Below are 21,432 nucleotides of genomic sequence, written 5' to 3'. Positions count from 1 at the left end.
ACGAGTTTTGCTCGGTCGTGATGGGTGAAAAGACAGGCAAGCAGGCAGAAGTAGCGTTCAACGTAGCCGCAAACTTAATCCAGTTTTTATTCATTAATAAATCCGCATTGAGGAGATTCAAATTTGTTATAGAAGTCTGATTAGTGAAATGAGTACAAAAGAGGTTTATATGTTGTGATTCTAAGATATACGAATTTTTAGACTAGTAATACAATTGTAAATAATATTGGTATTTTATAGATTAATTTTATTTTTGTAATTTAAAATAAAAATAAATTTTTACATGGGAAACAACGCGCTAATTATTTTGAAAGAAACTTATTTATCGAGCTAATTCCCGATTGTTGTTGTTATTGTTGTAGCGGCAGAATACTGCCAAGTTGACAGTCCTTGGCCGGCTAAAAATCCTTGGCCGTTCCGGTTACGTAGACCCGACTGTCGTGGGTACGCCTCCTTACCGATTCTTTTATGATTCTCCTGATCTTTATAGATCAGAAGACATTATTGAATATACATAGTAATTCTCCAATTTCTTTTATGAAAATACCTAAATCGAAACTTGTGAAACACTAGGACCCTGAAGTACCTCCATACTGTCTAAAAATTGAACGGGACGTGAGCCAACCTAATTTGCTTGCTAGTTTCAATAATCTGTAGATTACTCGCTGGAACCAACTCACTTTTCCGCCAGACCCCTTCGAAACTAGCAGAAGCACCTGCTTATTTTACGAATTTTCTAAGCCTACATGTTGTAACGGAAAGTATTAGACATAATGTTGCCTCGTCTCCGTATAAAAGTTCAACAAATCTCCGAAAGCTAGTTTATAGGAGGTTGACTAGAATTGGACCTGATTACTATGGATCAGAAATGAATTTTTCCGATGCAGTCATCGGACTCAAAAATCATCTGACCAAGGTGAAAAGAAGTAGCACCAAACAGTGCTACTGTACCCTTTAAAGGTTAGCCGTGTCACTGTATATACGTGAACGCGCCGGTATCGGATCACTGTTGTTTATTGCCATACAAACTGACCGATAAACTCATATCCTTGTTTGGAAAACTTTTTTATTTGGCAAGACATCTTCACGAAATTTGGTATAGTTTATTGTCTAAGGTACCGCTACAATGTCCGTACAAATTGTTCATGTCGAATTACGGCTATGTTCGTAAATGCATCATGACGCGCATCATGACGATTGCATAACAAACGGAACGTTCAGAAATGCAATATTGCAACACTGCAATAATCAAGCGTTCAAAAAAGCAACACTTCTATCAACTGTCATACATAATTTCTATCAAAAAATTGTTTACTGCATTTAACTACGATGTCTGACGAAAAGTAAGTGCAAAACTGTTTTATTTTAATTTTTGTATTGGAATTTAGTTAAATTATGTTAATAATAATTGTATAAATTATTTTTAAATTTTTAGTGAAAATCTCAGTAATGCGGAGACGCAGTTATTGCTGAGAGTACGGTTGAATATGTCCTCGGGAAACGACTTTATTGTTTTAATAAATGATTTGTTTTTAGGTATTTTTCTTTTTAAAGACAAACATTTGTACCTTCAAATTTTTCTTTTTGACTTCAATACCCTTCTTTTTCTTAAATTTAAAGAAAATCTATCATTTCTTTGCTCACAAATTTCGTCTAGTGCTAGATTCAGCAAAATTTCCATTTTAGTACTATACGCGTTCAAAAATGCAAACAAATGTATCTGCAAATTGTCAAAAATTGTATAAGAAGTATCAAACGTCAAACTTGCAGTGTTGCTACTGTTGCTTATGCTGCAAGTCATGATGCATTTACGAACATAGCCTACTATAGCATATAGCTGTCATACAAACTGACCGATCAAAAACAAAATAAAGATTTTTTTACCTTTTATACTACTGTGATCAAATTGAAAGGTGAATTTCTAATTTAAGTGTATCAAGCTGTCACTGAAATTGATAATAAAAAATTTTACAAAAAAATAATAATAAAAATGCAATAGTTTTATGATTGTTTTATGATTTTACATTTTTAAATTTTTTTATTTTTTTCTCAATTTATTTAATCACTAAATTACGCTTAACTTTATACTTACTTCTTTCAAACATTTTCTTTTAATTTAATTATTATTATTTTCACATACACAATTACTAATTTCCACTTTGTTGTAGTTTTAGTATTTTTAGCAACACTTTAAATTTAGCTTACAAATCTATAGTTAGTATTTCTTTCGCTAGCGACTGTGTGCTCTATATAATTGTGATCAAAGGAATTGAAAGAAAATTATAAATATAAAATACATATTTTTTTAATGATTCCAAATTAATTAGTCAATTAAATTGTACAATTTGCACACATAAAATTTGCTTAGTGTAACATTTTGTGATTTCGGGCGCAAATTTTTATGAAAATTTTTAGGTTTTTTGCAACATTTATCAATTCGTACTCAATTTTAATTTTTCAATTTCTTTTACTTACTATTTCTACCTTAATTCTTTTCTTTATCATATATAGTTCATTTTTAATGTTTTTTATTTACCGCTATTTTTCGTATCGTTTTGTTTAACTTATTTTTTATTTTTAATTAAATATTCAAATTTATTTTTATTTTTCATTGATTTTAATACGCTTTGGATCACTCTTTTTCTAAAATCTAATTTTTAATATCAGAAAAAAATATTTATAACAATAATACAACAAATATCTATAGTATGTGTGTGTGGTAAATAACTTGTTTTATCAGTAATTTTTCGTTCATTTGTTTCACTGTGGCTTAGAGTGTTTAGTTTCTTCTTGTATTGCTGGCCAAAGCCCTTATAATTTTGCTAATCAGAGACCAATCTTTTTTTAGTTAAAAAGTGTTTTATGTAAATTCATAATAATAAAATAATAGTAATAAAAATAAAAATATAAAAATATGCAATAAAAAATCTTAAAAATAAAAAATCCTAAAAAATAAATATAAAAATTAAAAAAATATTTAAAATATTTAAAAAAAAGTTTGATAAAAAAAATATATAACTGCTAAATATTAAAATTTTATAAACTACTATAACCTACTAAAAATTAAAAGAAAAATATATATTTTCATTACTAGCTTCTCTTTTTCGCTATAGAGCATCGAAAGTAGGTTTGAAAACTGTCGTGCTAGAAAAATGAAATTTCATTTGGTTTATACTAAGTATGTATGTATGCATGTATATCAATTTAATTAAAACTATATAATATTTTTACACTATAATCTATTTTATTTGTATTTCCTGTTGGACGCTGTAGAAAAAAGGCTTGTGTATAAATACATATGTACAAGAACAAATCGCTCACATGATGCACATATTTACTTATGTAACTGTTTTTACTATTTTTTTTTTGGAGTCTGTTTAGAATCATAAATAAAAGTTAAGTGTTTACACCAGTTAATTTTTTTTTAATATTATGTATCAAGTTTTATTAATCGTAATAATAATTTTTACATAATAATATATAAAGTTTTATAATAAAACTAGTTTACTACTACTAGCACACATTTACACTGTTGATATTTGCATGCTTTAGATTTTTGTAAATTTTATTTTTTTACATTAATAAATTTAAATTTTTCAATTATAGTGAATTCCGCTCCTCTGCTCACATACACAATGAAGAAAGTTGTTTGCAGTTTTCATTTTTATTTCTTTATTGATTTTTATGTACAAGGCTTTCGTTAAATTACTATTGTGTTTCTTCTTAACTATTACTGCAGATTATGCCATTTTCCCATTAAAATTTTAAACAAAATTACAACGGTTGCATGTTGGTGTGCTTGGTTGTGTTGCAATTGGCTATCACTCAACGCGAGAAATGCTCCATTTCTTTCATAACATATTTTTTCTTAGTTTTTTTTTTTTTGAAATAACAGTATAAATACAATATTTTATATTTTTACAAATGCTTAAAAATAAACCATTTTTGAAATCCATAAAAAAGTGACAAAAATGAGAAATAAAAACTCAAAACAAAATTAAAAAAATTGAAATTAAATAAAATAAAATAAAGTTAAAACAAAATATTTAATAAATAAATAAAGATCGAAAATAAATACAAAAATATAAATTTAAAAAAAACACATAATTTAAAAACAAATTAATTTAAAAAAAATAAATTAAACAAACAATACATAATTAAAAAAATTAATTAAAAAAAAATTAATTAAAAATAAATTAATCAAAAAATTAGATTTGGTTTAATTAAAAACAAAAATAAAATAAAAAATACGTAATTAAAAAAAAAAATTAATTTAAATAATATAATTTAAAAATTAAATTAACAAAACAATTAGATTTTGTTTAACTAAAAACAAACAAATTCAAACAATTTTAAAATTTAAGTTGCATTAATTTCTACATTAAAACTGAAAAAAAAAACATTAACACTTATTTTTTTTAACAAAACCTTCAAAATATTTTTGTGACAGCGTTAATGTAAATGTATAATGTAAAATATATAAATTTTTTTGCTCTGAAGCCTGCAATCTAAAAACATATGCGTATATAAGAAATCAAAATTTACGTTTCTAAGAAATATAAAAAAATATTTTTATTAAAAAAGAAGTAATTAACAAAATTAAAATCATAATTTAAAAAAATTAAAATATTAATTCAAAAAATTAAAATAGTATAATAATTTAAAAAAATAAGATCAACAATTTTTAAAATTTAATTCAAACATTAAAAATTTCACATTTTAATAAAATCATTAAAATATTTTCTCTCATAATAGTGCTCATATAAAAAATATATATTTTTAGCGCTAATGTAAAATAATTGAAAATAAATCGAGGATATTAGCCTTTTTCCAAAATCTTATGCGCATATAAAAAATCGAAATTTTAAATTCAAAAATACGTGCCTGAAAAATTAAAAAATTAAAATAAAATTGGAAAAAAAAATAAAATAAAATAAATTAAATAAACTTAAAAGATAATTAAATAAAATTAAAAAATAAATAAAATTAAAAAAAAAATTAAATAAAATGAAAACTTCATAAGGTTTGTAATATTTTTTATGATATAAAATAGAAAAATAAAAAAAAATATTAAAGCATGTCAGCAAAATTTTTAAATTCATTATGAAATATTTTGTAATTTTTTTTAGTATTTAATTTTTTTAATATTTAATTTTTTTATTTTTATTTTTTATTTTTTTATTTTTTTATATATTTATTTTTATAATATACATATTTATATTTTGTATATATTTTTTTCTTTTTTTAAATATTTAAAATTTTTCTACCTTACACTCCTGCGCTGACACTATTTTCGACATTTTGTTAATAAAATGAAAAATAAAAAAAAATAATAATTGGAAAAAGAAAACAAACTGAAAAAGCAAAAAAAATAAAAGTTAAAAAAAAAATTTAAAAAAAAAAAATAATAAAATTAAAAATAAGATTAAAAAACTTAATAAAAATAAAAACATAGACCAAGAGGGTTCACTTACAACCCTCACAAAACCAACCAACATGCACCCAAACACTTACCCTTGTGCTGAAAACTAAAGTATGATCTGTTGTTTGCTAATTTTATTTCAATTCAGCCAACTTTTGGTTTTCATTCCACTTAAAAGTACACATGATTGCTATTTTTTGTAATTCTTTTTATTTATATATTAAATACTAAAAACTAAATAAATGGTATTTTAATATTATTTTTTCTCTCATGTGTTTACATCATTTACTTTTACATAATTTTTCTTGTATGCACACTGCAACAAATTGTTTATTTATATGCATATATATGTATAGGTTTTATCAACGTTACAATTATCTTTTAATTTTCATAGTTTAAATTATTTTTAATTTATATTGGTTCATATTATTATGAAGTGTTAGGTATTCAGTTTTGTTTTAGTAAAAGGAAAGAATAGCCTTTATGCTAATTGTTGTAGTGTTCACGTTTATTAACATTATTGTTGTTGTGTTTTTCTAATTATTTGTTTTTGTATATATGCATATATTTATTTATTGATTTATATATAAGTGTATGTATGATTTTAATTGTTTGCAATTATACAGTTTGCAAGTCATTAAAATTATATTTATTTATACATATACATATATATATATATATGTGTGTGTGTGTGTGTGAACGCTTGTGTTTAGAGCTACTATGCTATTGTTTATTTATACAACATTTGCGCTTGCTAGCCAAACAGACAAAGTGAATAGAATGCGCAATATTTTGAATTTTTGCATTTTTTGCTTGATTTTTTCTGCTTTTTGCTGGCATTCACACAAAACCACAGCACGACTCTTATAACATATACATATATATATATTATATGTAAATATATAAACGCGTGTGTGTGTGCAAGGGGTGTGTATGTGTATTTGTTAAAAAAATGCTGCTATTTTATTTTATTTTTCTATAAAACTATATAATATATATAATATTTTTTTGTTTTTTGTGTGTGTGTGTGTGTGTATTCTCGTTTCATATCAACATACAACTGTTTATTATTCATTTTATTAACATTTTTTTATTATAATTATTGTTATTATTTATTAATTTATTATCAGCAACAGCTAAGTTCGCTTGTTTCCGTTTTGCTGCTTTCTTTAAGCCAACACAAACTCACATCTTCAGCTGTGCTCCGCTTGTCGACCATCTTCCGCTCTTCATACGTAAATTAACGGTAAGGAGCCGAACTACTGTTGCTCATTCACACATTCAACGCTTGCTTCCTTCCTTTCCTATGCTCTTGTTTTCTACGCTTTCTAAACGTCGTCCCGTTATTTTGCTTTCACTTACGTACTACTAAAATTTAATTATATTTTTAATGCATTTTTTCTGTTCTTTTGACTGTTTAGTGCGTTTAGCCAAACAAATATCCAGCATTAATGCTTTTTTTAGCTTTCTTACATAATTTGGATGAATTGTAGTGTATTCTACACTTAAAACGCTTCAATCGCAGTTGCCATTGAATCTTAAATGGATTTTAGGTGCATTGAAGCAATTTTCAATATACATATCTAACTCCACTTTGTTATAGTTGTTGTTATTGTTGTTTAGACACAATTTGTGCTGGCTTTCATACACTCGCACTATTTATTTATATTATGTATGTATATGTATTGATCACAAACCTGCATTATATTAGGCTAGCACTAACTGTTTGTAGTATTGGGTATTCAATTGAGTTTTCTACTCTACAACACTGCTGGGATTTTTTATTTATTAAAGCGATTCTTCGAAGGCCGCCATTAGATCACTTTGCATATTCATATCGATTTGACCAGCCATCTAGAAAGAAAGAGATTTTTTTACTAGGCATGGTTTTGAGCAAAACTCTCTAACTTTTCACTCTATCATAATTTAAATATTTCAAAATAAAATTTTTAGACAGTATACTGCCTTCATTTAGGCGTAACTAAATGCATAGCCTACATTTCGGCGTAAACTTCATACCTAAAAGTAACAAAATTCATAGTTTACATCTAGGCGCAAATTGTATGCCTAAACGTATACCAGCTTTTTATAAAAAATGCATAGCCTACATCTAAGCGCAAATCCATCTGCATACTTTAAAACATATTGCGCTAGGACTCCATTTTTATTTTGAAATTTACTTACCGCTTCACGGCGTCGTCGCTCCTGTTCGAGACGTCGCAGCTCTGCACGTCTTGCCGCGGCGCGGTCTTGTGGCGATTGTTGCGCGGCACCGGCCGGTGATCCGCTGCCCTGCGGTGACGCTTTGATATCGTCTACACGTGAATTCTGCACCTGAGTAACGTCGTGCACGCTTTTTCTAATTGTAATAGACAAAACATATACAGTAAAAGCGCGTGACCCGCATGATTTTCTCTACAAACGCTTACCTCCCACTTTCCATGTTGACGTCAGCTGCCGTCGAATGCATATGTCCACCGCCACTGCTGTTGACCGCATGCCCATGACCGTGGCTAACGTGTCCGTGCGAATGCCCGTGCGCATGCGCCGACTGTGACAATGATGCTGCCGATGCGGATGTGTGGTGACCAGCGCCACCACTGCCACCGCCCGCACCACTAACGCCACTCACTCCACCGGCAGTGCTACCACCGCCGACACCAACGCCAATGACGTTGGCACTAGTACCGCCAACTGCGCTATTACCGTTACCCGTTACACCACCACCCACACCAATTGCGCCCAACGGTTGCTTGTGATGCTGCTTACGCTGTTGCTCCTTTTCGGCCGCCTCCTTCTGTCGTTTTTGCTCCTTCTCAGCGGCTTCCAACAACTTCAGGCGATCGGCTTTCTCTTTGGCTTTGTTGCGGAACTGTTGGAACGAATCCATGGCGGGTTTAGGCTTGTTGGAAGTCGGTGTATTTTGTGGCGAACTGGCCGATGCCAGTGACGACCACGAACTGGCATTTTTAAGGTTTTGTTCGTGCGCCGATTTGAAAGCTTGCGCGAAATTCGCTTGATTCGAGCCCAAACCGCTGGCACTGCCCAGACTTGCGGCTGTTGGTATCTTCAGATCGGATGGCGATTGTTGTGGCGGCGCTACTTGTTGAACCTGCTGGTGTGGTTTCTTCTCAGGTGGACTAGGCATCATTGATTCGATGGGCTTGGGCGTGATAAGTAACTTATTGGGCTGAAGCGGCGGTTGAGATTGCAATAATTGCTGTGCCACTTGATGATCGCTCAAACCGAGCGCATTGGCGGCATCTTTCTTACCACCACTCAGTGACAAGTTGCCAGGCATACCCGGTGCGCCACCGCCCATCATCATGGCGGCAAGAAATTCGTTGTGACTACCACCCATCGATGGCAATTGTTCGAAAATTGAACCAGTGCCGGCGCCACCGGCATGGGACAGCCCCAAACCGGCTAACGCCAGACTATCTAGCGCACGATCAGCAGCGCTGTTGTAACCGTTATTGTGTGCGTGTTGTTGTTGCTGTTGATGGTGCTGTTGCTGCGAATGCGCCATGGCCTGTTGGAAATGTTGCGCGGCCACCGCTGCGGCCATTGTGCTAATCCGATTGTTGAGACCCTCGCCGAGCTGCATCAACGGGAAATGATTACCATTCATGCCAGAAACGTTTTCGGCGGCATTCTTCGATAATAACTCCGACATTAAATCCATATGATGATGATTGCCGGCATGCGCATGTTGCGCAGCTGCCTGCTGCTGCTGTTGCTGCTGTGACTGCTGTAATGCGCCGAAAGCTTGCTGCGCTGACGCATTTTGCCCATGGTTACCATGTGTGAGTTGTTGCGGTTGTTGTTGCTGCTGCTGTTGTTGTTGCATTAGGTGGGCATTCATGAGGAAGTTATCCGCGACGCTTTTGGCCGACCCTGCCGTTATTAATGGCTGCTCTAGCGATGCCAGCGACTGTTCAACGGGATCATCAAATTGTGGAATTTGTTTGAGACCAGCAGTCAATAAGGACGATGCCACTGAAGAGGGCACCGACGCTGGCACAACAGACGAGGGCGCGGTGACGACAGCAGCAGATGGCAGTAGTGTATTTGGCACACTTGAGGGTAGCGTGCCAATACCCAAACCGCCAATGCCGGCTGCATCAGCGACATCCATCGGTGTCGGCGGTGGCAGTTTGTGTAAATTACTGGCAACACGTATGCCGCCAATATTTGTGGTAGTTGTGTTGTTGTTATTATTATTATTGCCGCTAGTGTTGCTGCCGCTGTTAGTTTGTGATGTAGTAAGTAGGGAGCCAGTCAGCGACGCTGCGCTTGCAGATGAGGCGAGTAGTGCGGCCGCAGCGCTTGATACCGTTGGCATTGTCAAGTCATTGGGACCGTTACTGCCCGCTGCACCGCTGTTGGCGATGCTACTGTTACTTATTGTGGTTGCAGCTGTAGTACCAGCCGCGGAAGCTGCAGTGGTGCCGCCGCCGATTGTTGTTGCGCCGCTCATGGCATTTAGAGCACTACCAACACCGCTACCAACCGAAGTCGGTATTAATGATGTTTTACTGCTGTTATTGTTGTTAAGTAGGGCAACAGCAGACATGGCTGGATCCGTCGCAGCACCTGCAAGCGTCGTTGCTGCTGTCGAGGGAGTAACACTCACTGTGTAACACAGACAATGGAAGAAATAAGACGATACGAGAGGTTGCCAAGCACGGTGATGAAGAAGACATGACAGAAAAGGAGAAGGAATAAGATGTTTTTTAATGACAATAATTATAGGTAAAACTTCAATGTAAAGCAAAAAAAAAATGTAAAGGAAAAATGTACAAATGCTTCAACTAATTTTTCCTAACGGATTAAATTTAAAAACATTTAATGCTAAATTTCTTGAACATATCTCGTCAAATATAAAAATTTTCTACACAGGAACAAGATTTTGATCGCTCAGTTTGTATGGCAGCTACATGCTATAGTGGTCCGATATTGGCGGTTCCGTCAAATGAGCAGCGTCTTGGGGAGAATCGGAGGTACTAGTTCCCGTATATACAGACAGACAGTAAGGCACACGGACAAGCCTAAATCGACTCAACTCGTTAGGGTAATCAATTATGTATATAAAAAAAAATAAGTTGAAGTTTGATTAGAAATACGAAAAGACTTTTTCGACTACCCAATATATATTTTACAAGGTCCCTGGCGTATCTTTTTAGTTGATATAAACTTCGTGTTAAACTTCATAGACTTTGTTCAGGGTATAAAAAATGTTATATAACTCAAATTGGTGTTTTACCTTACGAGATTGATAGAAGAGGAATTGGTTACCACTAACCGTTATCTAAAAATGCAATAGTTGATAGAAATCATCGAAAAAATATAGGCCCGATAAGTTAATCGGAATAACCAAAAGTAATCGTTTTTTTTGAAATAATATCGATAGGGTTTTTTCATAAAATCGATTTTTTTCTCTAAAATCTACAAGTGTTATTAATTGTATCCTCAGTTTCGTTTACAAACCCTTAAATGTGCTTACTTTGTGTTCCACTACCCGTAACTGCGTTCAGCTGTGATGTAGGAGCGGTCATTGGCGGCGCCAAACTACTCGTACTTTGTGTTGTTACCCCCGTAGCTGGCACACCGGCCATTGTCGTTTGTAGATGCTGCAATTGTTGCGTTGCATTTGCCGCTTGCTGCGTTGCGGCTATTGTGGACGTAATTGAAGTTGAAACTGCTGCAGGATTACTGCCAATGCTACCAACAGTTGTTGCTGTATTCAGGCCAACACTGGTGGGTGCTATAGTTGAATTATTTACCTGTGCAATGTAGGGGAGGAAAGTACAGATATATACACATTAAACAATGAGGGGGTGAGCATTTTTGGTTGACAGTTGATTTGACAGCGAATGCTTAAAGATAAAATGCTTGACACACATTACACACTCAACACAGATACGCAGAGGAGTCGGAGTGGCGGTTCATATTAGTTAGGCCCCCGATCTTTGTTTTTGGTGTTGTTGGATAATGGATTTGTGTGTGTGTGTGTGTGTGTGTTGGGAGTTAGCTTGGTCTAATCTATAAAGATTGTTGTCTGGTACTTACATTATTGCTACCACTTGAATCACGGGGTTTCTTCTTTCTCGGTGGACGACTATCAATATCACCTGTACGCAATTGATAAAAAAAAATTTTTTTTCAATTTAAATTGTTTACCCAAAAGTATAAACAGTGCGGTTATACTCGATTTTATTTAAAATATAATTTTTTGGGCGCCAACAGTAAGTGAAAAAATCGTGACCCGCAATTTGGATATTTCGAGAACTATAAAGCTATACACCACTACTGGATTATTGGATACTTTTACCGTTATTCACTTAAGCGACTCAGTTAAGAAATTAAATAATTACAGGATGTATGGATAACATAACGATAATTAAAAATATCGATAAAATTATAAGTAATAACAATAAAATAATAAAAAGTATCGGTAGAATAATCATAATTATCGAAATAATAATCAAAATTACCATAAAATAATCCCAAACATCGATGAAATAGTCAAAAAATATCGATAAAATTAACAAAATAATTGGAAAAAAATACAAAAATTACTATAAAAATATATCAGAAATATCGATTACATGAAAACGATAATTAAAATATCGATAATATAAAAGCTATAATCAAATATGTATATCGATTCCGAAGTGAAAAAAGCTAATCGAAGGTTATACATTTGTATTGTATAAAATTAATTACACTGATTTTTTTTTTTCAAAAATATAGAAAAGCACTAGATTAAAAATAAAATATTTCAAACCTATAAGAAAATACAGCGAAAGCTTAACGGACACTCCGCTGAGCGAACATCTTCTCCATTGACTGTGCTAATTGGCCGGTCTCAACATTTGTTGATGTTTATTATAAACAATCTATTAAGCGGACCGAAAGGCTGGTCCTGATTTCACTGTAATTGTAATCGAGAAATCTGTTTTTGAAAATTCTTCACTTGACAATTACCTAATTTTGACAAATAGACAATACTTCTTTTTAAATTAATATATGTATAGCATAAAAATATCGATAGCAAAAAAATAGTAATATCTACAAAAAATCGATTATTTTTATTATTATATAATTATAGAATTTTTTTCAAGTAGTAATTTCTAAAATATTGTAAAAATTCAAATACTAAAGCGCTACTTTAAAAATTATCGATTACTATTTTTTATTTCGAAATATCATTTATACCCAAAACCTATCGATTCATAAAAAAAGTTTTTTAAGCTAACGATTAATTTTTAATAGCCGAATACCAAAAACCGACTTATCGTTTACTATTTTTCATTTCGAAATATGATTTAACCTAAAAATATCGATACATAAAAGAATTTTTTTTAAGTTATTTAATATTTTGCGCTTCTAAAATTTATAAGTTGACAACTAAAAAATTAAGTTTCGAAATTATCGATTACCATTTTCCTTTTTCCCCAGATGCTTTATATGCTAGTCGAAAAAGTCTTTTCGTATTTCTAAACAAACTTCAACTTATTTTTTTTTATTTATAAAATATGTTCATATCTAGGAAGTGGTTATAAAAAATTATGTACTAAAGCCGTAATCGATAAGTATGTAACTATTTCACATCAATTTTCCGTAACCTATTTAAAACATAAAGCATTTTGTTGCTAACGTCTCCCCAACCACAAACATGATTTTCAAAAGAACCAACCTAAACAACTAACAGCCGCAGTAATGAAAAGAGAGCGAGCTTTTGCTTTCATATTAGACAATTATACGCACGTAAATAACTGGTAATTAATAACGCATTTTGTTTTATTTTTTGTGAACTTCCATTTTTAATGATATATATATTTATATATATATATATATATATATTAATCAATAATTATAACTTATTCAGTATTTGTTGTTGCTGCTTGCTTACATGCTTACACGGTTATAATTTACCGCTCGGCGTTTACTTTTTGCTTTTGCTTCACTATCTTATTTTCTCTACACAATGGAATTGTGAAGATGCAGAATTCTGTGTGTGTGTGTGTGTTTGTAACTATGTATGGGAATTTTACGGTAATTTCCGGTTTTCTAACTTATGGAATTTGTTTTATTACTTTTGGAGCATCAGTTATTTTTACAGAAGTTATTTTTTAACGAAATTATTTGTTTTCTTCTGTGTGTGTGTGTTTTTTTATAATTTTTTTTAATTACTGTTTCCACTAACTTGCATTATACCTTAAACGCTATTGACAATGATGTTGGGAAGTTTACTCGAGACTGTCTGCTGTTTGTGTTTATATGATTGTTTTACTAATGCTTTTGTGGTGTTTATAGAAAAAGTTTTATTTGCCAGTTATTTTAAAAATAATTTTACTTGTTAAGAGATGATAATTTGTGTGTTTTTACGCGCATATCTTCTATGTTTTCAATTATTTTGTAGAATTTTTGTTTCTTGCAGAAAATGGCGCTTTTTAGCGTTTTTGGAAAATATTACAAAGTTTTAATTAATAGTTTTCTATGCAGTTTTTTGTTTAATGAATTAATCTTAATTTTATACCCTTTGATCTAATTTTTTATGTAACTTTTTTAGTTTTAATTACTTAGTTAAGTAAAAATTGTTTTAAACTAGTGCAATATTTACTGACACAGTACTATAATAGTAGATTTATATTTATAACCAATTAATTTTTAATTTTTTTTCATATTTTTTTATTTGGCGGGTTCACGCAGAAAAATTAAAAAATCCTATTATTCCTAGTTAACTTAAGTGCAAAAAATCTTATGATAAAACATTTTCAGCGTTGTTTGTGTTTCCTTGCTTTTATGCTTAAAATTTAATTGCAAAACGTTTTTTTTTAATATTGTTTTTTATGCTTTCGATTGAATGCAACTTTACTTTCAATAATTTAATTTTAAATTTTAGTTAATATTTAATGCATGTGTCGCTTTCTATTTTTTGTTTACTATTTTTGTCATCAATAGTTTGTATGAATCTGTATGTATTAAAAAGAAATCAAAAAACAAAAACATATGGTTTCCTTATAATGCAATTGAGTGCGTATGCACACTATGTAACAAATTTTAGTGTTTTGAACTTTCGAAAACATAACGTTTTCGCACAAACGCATATTTCAGCGCAAGTGCGTATGTGTGTGTGTGTGTGTGAGTATGTGGCAGCTGTCGAAAAATGCGTATACTTTGCTTAGTTCGGACAATTGTTTTGTTTTGTATATTTCTTACTAACATATTTAATTGTATTGTATAATTTTATTATTTCAAGCTTGTCGGACTGTTTTTGTTGTTATTTTTTTATTGCGCTTGTGGCAACAATTTTCGTGTTCACAAGACTACGACGCTTTTCAAACAGCTTTTTTGAGTTTTTTTTAGTTTAACTACAATTTTATGTTCAATTTTCAGATTTTTCCAATTCTATTTTTTCTTACTTTTTACGCTCTGTAGTTGTAACATGTACAGATTTACAGAAAATCGTATTGTGTTTATTTGTTATGCACATATTCTATGTAAAAGTATTTAAAAATAATATTTTTTACAGCATTATCGACTACAATATAAAAAAGAAAGCTTAAAACATAATAAAAAAAACTATATGTTGTGATAGTAATGACAAACGGCACTAAACTAAGGACATTAATGTATATTTCCTTTGCTGCTCTTAGAAAAAATAACACATGCACGACAACAGGCGCGGGCAAACGGGCGTGTGTGGAAATGGACGCAAGTAAAACGGTAAATTAGGAGAAAAAAAATCTAATAACAAAAAATAAAAATAAAACAACAAGGCAGCGGCTGTTTAAAGTGTGTACAATATTATAGAGAAGTTTTGCTGTTGTTGTAGCGAGCAGACACTTCATGTTCACTCTATTTTGTCGCTTGTTTGCTACTGCAAATCAGTCATTTTTTTGTTAATATTTGGAGTATAGTTTATTTTTAGTTTAGTCTGTTATTTAATACTTATGAAATATTCGAAGTTGCTACAAGCGTGAGGAACGACCTCAAAATAAGCCCTTCACAGGGCAGTCGGTGCAAAGTAAGCGGAACGGACACGGATTTTTATCCAAGCGATGTTAACTCGGCACCATTTCGCGAAGTTGCTGTAGGAATGTTTTCTGCCGCTACAACAACAATCCAAAAACAGAGTATTTCGTTGTTTTCTTTAGAGCATTACGAAAAATTAAAAAAAAAAAATGTTGCGCACCACAAATATTTCTATGTAATTACATATTTTTATATTAAAAAGCCTTTTAATTAAATATTTTAATTTTTAAAGTTTTCTGAAGTAAAATTTTGCCGACAGAAAAATATTTATTCAGAATGCGCGCCAAAAAGTATGCAATGTCTATAGGTGCTGCACAATGCGGTTTTTTTTTTATAAAAAAAATATTATATAAGTGAATAAAGTTAATATTTATGCGAATAAAAAATATATTTTAGTATATTATAAGCACAATGCCTATGCCAAAGCGCTTCTAACGCTTAAACATACCTAAACATACTTTTATGAAGCATACTTTTGGCAGCACAATATTAATACGCATACTTTGAGGCATTTAGCGTGCTGTATTTGTAACTACAACTTTGCTCTTTTTGCATAAGCTTCCACGGTTGTTCAGGAAACCGGCCTAAACACTTCACACTTTTCAATGAGGCATGCCTCGATGCAAAAATTAGTGCTAAAACTTTACTAACCTCAAACTGTCAAACCTTTTTTTTACTATTTAACTGTGTTTCAATTCTAAAGCAAGAAATGTTGTCACTACTAGTAGTGACTGCTGTCGGCAAAACACCAGCTTCCCTAAAAAAATAAACTAATTTCACTTGCGCCTAAAACACACCCACCACCCAATGTTTGCTCTGCGCGCGCTGCTTACGTAAGCGTGCTTTTGTCAACTTATGATTTTTACATGCTCTTTTTTACATTTTCATTGCAATTATTGTTGTTGCATCAACAAAATTAATATTAAAAAATTTTCACATTGCGAAAATTTGATTTCCATGTATTAACTGTTGTTTTGTTTTTGTTTTGCTTAAGAAATGGGCTTAACGAAAAAAAAATTTGCTTTGTTCAACTTTTTCTTACGTATTTTTGTCGTAAAAGTTAGCTATCATATAATCTCTCACTCTTTATATATTTGTGTTGTTTTTTGTTGTTGCTGTTATACCTATAAATATTTTAGCTATTGCCTGTGAAAGGGAATTTCTCTCATCATCATTTTGGTGCTCAACACATTTGTCACTCACACTGTACAAAGCATTTTGAGAATTTGTTTACCGTTACGTAACTATAAATTAAATTTAATTTAAGAAATTATTGTTATGCTCTAAGTTACTTTTGTTGAGTGACTGTAGGTGTGTTGTTGTTTTTTTTCTTTTCTTTTACATCGCTGCTTGATCTCGGCAGAAGGGCGCAGCATTGCATTGGAGGTTTTACCGCATTTGTTGTTGTAAAGCATAACGCGCGTGCACGATCAGCTCATTTATGGCAATTAGGAGTCTATTTAATGATTTTTTCCGGTTGAGTGCGACCTTTTCGAAATCCTTTACCGTTTGAACGATTTGCTTTCGTGTTGCCGAAATCACTTCTGGCTCTCATACACTCACTGCCCCTCTCTCTCTCTCTCGCTCTGTATCTCATTTTCACTGGCCCTCAAACGTATATCAACTCTGGGCTTTTGCATAGTACACTCTACATTTCCGGTGTTTTTCTCGTTTCTGTTTTTGTTTTTTTTTTTTTCATTTCGCAGTGTATGCACACCGTTGTTGTTGTACCGCTTCTTCTTTACATTTCTTTTAATGTTCACTAATTATTCAAGCTAAAATTGAAAATTTCAAAAAAAAAATACATGTATATTCGGTTGTTTGATTTTTATAGTAGTTGTCTGACGCTATAACGGTAATTGTTTTTTGTATAAAATTATGATTTTCTCACGCGCATTTTTCTCGCACAAAAGTTGGCAAGTGTTGGCAAAATTAATTTCGTGTATTTTTCGTTTATAAAAATATGCAGAACCATTACTTAAACAAAAACTTCTGTATTAGTTAACGGTTATCAAGTTGAAATTGTGGGTAAATTTTTTTTGTTGTGGTTGTTGTAATTTTCTTTCTTTACTGGTTTTGTTGTACAAAAATCAAAATGAATATCAATTAATCAATCAATCAATTAATTAAGTATTTCGTATGCATATTTTCGTTTTAATTTGAGATTTGAGCAAAAAACGTGCAAACAATGTGTAAAGGGGAAAGCCGACAGCCGACAGCCGAAAAATTAGTTACATTCGATTTAAAAAAATATATACATATATACATATATATATTTTTTTTTTTACAATTTCTCTTTCCATTTCTTATGTATTATACTGCTTTAGCACAATTCCTCTCTTTTGTGATCCGTGTAAACGTTATTGTTGTAGCCACTACAGTTGTTAATGTTGTTTGTTATACAGCGAACGGTAGACTCCCAGTGGTGTGTTACAAGTGTCAGGCGGCTTCAGTATAATCAAAATATTATTTAGATTATATAACTTAAGTTTCGAATTAGTCTATGATCGGCCTAAACGCCCAAGCGCGCTTGAGAATTTTTAGCTTTCATATATGCTAGCCATTTTCTGCAGTTGCTTTCACAAGTAATCTCATGATTGTGGACATAAGAAGCTCACGTCAACAAAGTTCGTGCTCCCTCACGCTTTCTCACGCACGTCACACACTCCCAAAACATAACGGTTGATACATGATTTCGAGGAAATAGGTTCCGTAATTTTTTCTTTTTTTTTGGTAAATTTGTTTGAGTTAAAAATTGTAAAATCAAGTAATTCACAATTCGCAATTAAATTCTTTAAAAAAAAAATTGTATATATATTAATAGTTGAGTTGAGAGTTGCAATGAACATTTTTTTTACTAGAAAAAGCTACGCTATGTCTTCAAGAAATTTTTTTGTGATGAAAAAATTTTTTAGATGAATAAAAAATATTTTGATAATTTTTTCAAAATTTTTTGTGATAAAAAAATTTTTTAAATGAATAATAAAATATTCTGACAACTTTTTCAAAATTCTATATCGAATTTGCGTGCTAAGTGGGAATTTATGCGGCTGTGGCAACCAAAATAATTGAAAAAATTGACTTTTTTCCACATATCCGAGTGGCACAAGTTTAACGGCATTGAATATGTTCAAATTGGCAACTGCAGAGACAACAAAGGCCGTAAAAAGTGGGTATTTATGCGGTTTTGCAAATAAAATAAACGAAAATAACTTTTGCTCAGTAAAATGAAGAAAATTTGCGGTTTGAAAATATTTGTTTTTAATTAATATAACTTTTAATAAAACAAAATTTTAATTAATTTAAAAAAAAAATTTACAAATAAAAATTTCACATTTTTTTCTCATAAAAAATGAGAGAATTTGCGATTTGAATTTCTTAATTAATAACATTTTTAATAAAAAAAAAACTTTTTCACAAATAAAAATTTCACTTTTTTCATAATCGAAAAATATAATTTTTTTTAAATATCTAAAGGTAAACAGTACAAAAAAAATTAGTTCAGTTACAGCAAAAAACGAAACTGTTCCGAAAATTAAACAAATAAAACAACGCGGCCTACTCATACAGAACAGCCATGTTATATAACAAGCTTACTGTGTGTCGCAGATTAGGCGATGCTCAGCTGCTAATTTTATTCGCGAATTTGCATAGTCTAATTATAATTCATAGCCTAGTTTTTACACATTGTCTGCAAGTGTTCATTTTCATATGTGCGTGTGCGCCTATTATGTAACTTTTTATAAAATTTTAGGTAACAATTGTTGGTAATGATTTTTTTATAATTTCATACGTTTTTTTGTTTTGTTTTTATTTAGGTATTTTTTTTGCAATTGTTCGCCAATTTTCAGGCAATTTCGTTCTCAAGGCAATTTATTTACATATTTTGTTGTTGTTTTTATTTTCAAAAATTCATTTCTAACTGATTTAGTATTTAATTTTGCAAATATGAAGCTTAGAGGTTAGCATTTGTAAAGACGAAGGGTTTGAATTAGCAAAAATTGAAGTGCATTCTCCGCCGCTTTTGCTAACGACGATGATTGTGACGAAATGAAAGCATACCATAAGGTGAATTTTTTAATGTGAAGATTTTTTCAAAATATGTTTATCATCGTTTAATATAAATGAAATTGATTTTATGAAGCTTTTAAAATTTATAGGATTACAAAACCGGCACTTGTAGTTTTAAGGATTCAAAATCTCAAGTTTGTTCAGTTCACCCCCATTTTAATTTAACCTAATTTGTATCAAACAATTTTAAGATGTTTAGACGTCAACACTTTCCGAAAAGTAAAAAAAAAATAAAGTTCTCTTTTGTCTTTAACTTTACATTTTATATTTCTATATAATAGCAACGAAGCTACCCAAAAGTTACATTTCTATTAACCAAAACTAATTTAAAAAAAATCTTAAAAAAAAGAAGGAAACATTTAATTAAAGTATGCTAATTAAAATTAAAAAAAAAATTTTAAAAATAAAAAAACAAAAGTAAAAAAAATATTTAATAAAAAAATTAAACAACCTAAACTTTCTAAGTACTCTAAACATATTTTTCTTTATTTTTTAACATAGAATTTAGAAATTTCAGTAATTTTCTTTAACTGAAGCAAAATACTTGTGAGTAACTCGCTGCGCATGGTTGCATTTTTAATGTCTAATGACTTTTCATCAATACATATTAATACTTTCTGTACACACTTTTGCATTTAATTATATTTAAGATAGCTTAGCAGCAATTGCTAACTGTTCAGTTTTATTATATATTTTTTTTTGTTTTTTTTTTGCATACGATTTTTTTCTTGCAACAGTTGTTTCGTTTTTATACATTCAGGATTACCTACGCATTAATGATATAGGTTACCTAAAGGTTACTAATTTTTGTTTTGCAATTAAATTTAAGCACACGTTTGAAACACCATTTATCCATTCAATTAGATAATATTTTTTGGTTTTTATAATTTGTTTTAGTGAGCAAAACACTTTATTTTTTGTTTGTTTTGCGAGAGCAAGTAAGCTCCCAAGACTTTGCTAAATGTGTAAGAGATAAAAAATAAATGCTTACGCTCGCTCTCTTTTCCTCTATTTCTCTCTCTCTCTCTCGAACTCGTTCTCTCGCTCTCTGATTGGCTGCCCCCAATACACAATTGCTTCACGATTTTTTCACTCGCATATTATATAAATAAATATATTTTTTTTGACTTGGGTTTCAAAATTGAAGACTTTTTTCCAAAATATGAAAATACACTAATTTATAGCCACATGTGCTCAATAATTAAGTTTAAATAACTTTTTGCACATGTGGTAAACATCAAATTGTTAAATAATCAATATAATAATATAGTTATTTTATAAAAAAACAAAATCTTATAAAGAAAAATTTATAGTTCTTTTTAAATATGGCAAAAATACACACATCCTACTTGTAAAAAAAATTATATATAAAAAATAATAAATTAATCAAACAAATAAATAATAAATGAAAAAAATTTAAAAAAAAAATAAAAAAATAAATTTAAAAAAGATTAAAAAATAAAATTAAATAATTAAATAAAAAAAAAATAATAAGAATTAAAAGTAATAATAAAAAAAAGGATAATAATTAAAAAAATAATAAAATATATATAAAAAAAATCATTAATTTCACTTTGATTCATTATTAATTTGTTAAATTTTTTTTTAATATTATTATATAAGCAATAGTAACCAAGTTGTATTCAGTTTTTTGTGTACTAATCTTTTTAATGTATCCAATATTTTTTTAATTTTTAATGGTAAAATATCTAGAGTTGTGTACTAAAAGCAATTTAGTTATGTACCAAAAATTGTTTCTAAACCACGAGTTTTACTAATTTTATAATTGAATTTAATAAAAAATAATAATAAATTTGTACCTATAAAGTAACTTTAATATTAATTATAAAGTAGCAAATGTGTATGAATTTTGCCATATTTTTAGCATTTACTTT

General features: G+C 30.3%; 1 protein-coding gene across 9 annotated transcripts in view; it reads right to left on the bottom strand.

Annotated features, from left to right (window-relative positions):
* Positions 1-6,444: 6,444 nt before the first annotated feature.
* LOC120775159 (homeotic protein female sterile) overlaps positions 6,445-21,432 on the bottom strand; it is a 28,445-nt gene continuing 13,457 nt past the window's right edge. For all 9 annotated transcript variants that reach the window (XM_040105197.1, XM_040105204.1, XM_040105200.1 and 6 more), the window contains 5 exons: positions 11,495-11,556; positions 10,929-11,208; positions 7,852-10,057; positions 7,607-7,781; positions 6,445-7,276 (listed from right to left, as the gene is read on the bottom strand). In XM_040105197.1, the coding sequence (XP_039961131.1) occupies positions 7,211-7,276; positions 7,607-7,781; positions 7,852-10,057; positions 10,929-11,208; positions 11,495-11,556 (2,789 nt within the window). In that variant the 3' untranslated portion in view covers positions 6,445-7,210. The remainder of the gene's footprint in view (positions 7,277-7,606; positions 7,782-7,851; positions 10,058-10,928; positions 11,209-11,494; positions 11,557-21,432) is intronic.

The sequence above is a fragment of the Bactrocera tryoni genome, chromosome 4 (genome assembly GCF_016617805.1).
Source record: "Bactrocera tryoni isolate S06 chromosome 4, CSIRO_BtryS06_freeze2, whole genome shotgun sequence".
Taxonomy (NCBI): domain Eukaryota; kingdom Metazoa; phylum Arthropoda; class Insecta; order Diptera; family Tephritidae; genus Bactrocera; species Bactrocera tryoni.
Note: the sequence above shows the minus strand (reverse complement) of the source record. Positions and strands in the feature narration are given on the sequence as shown.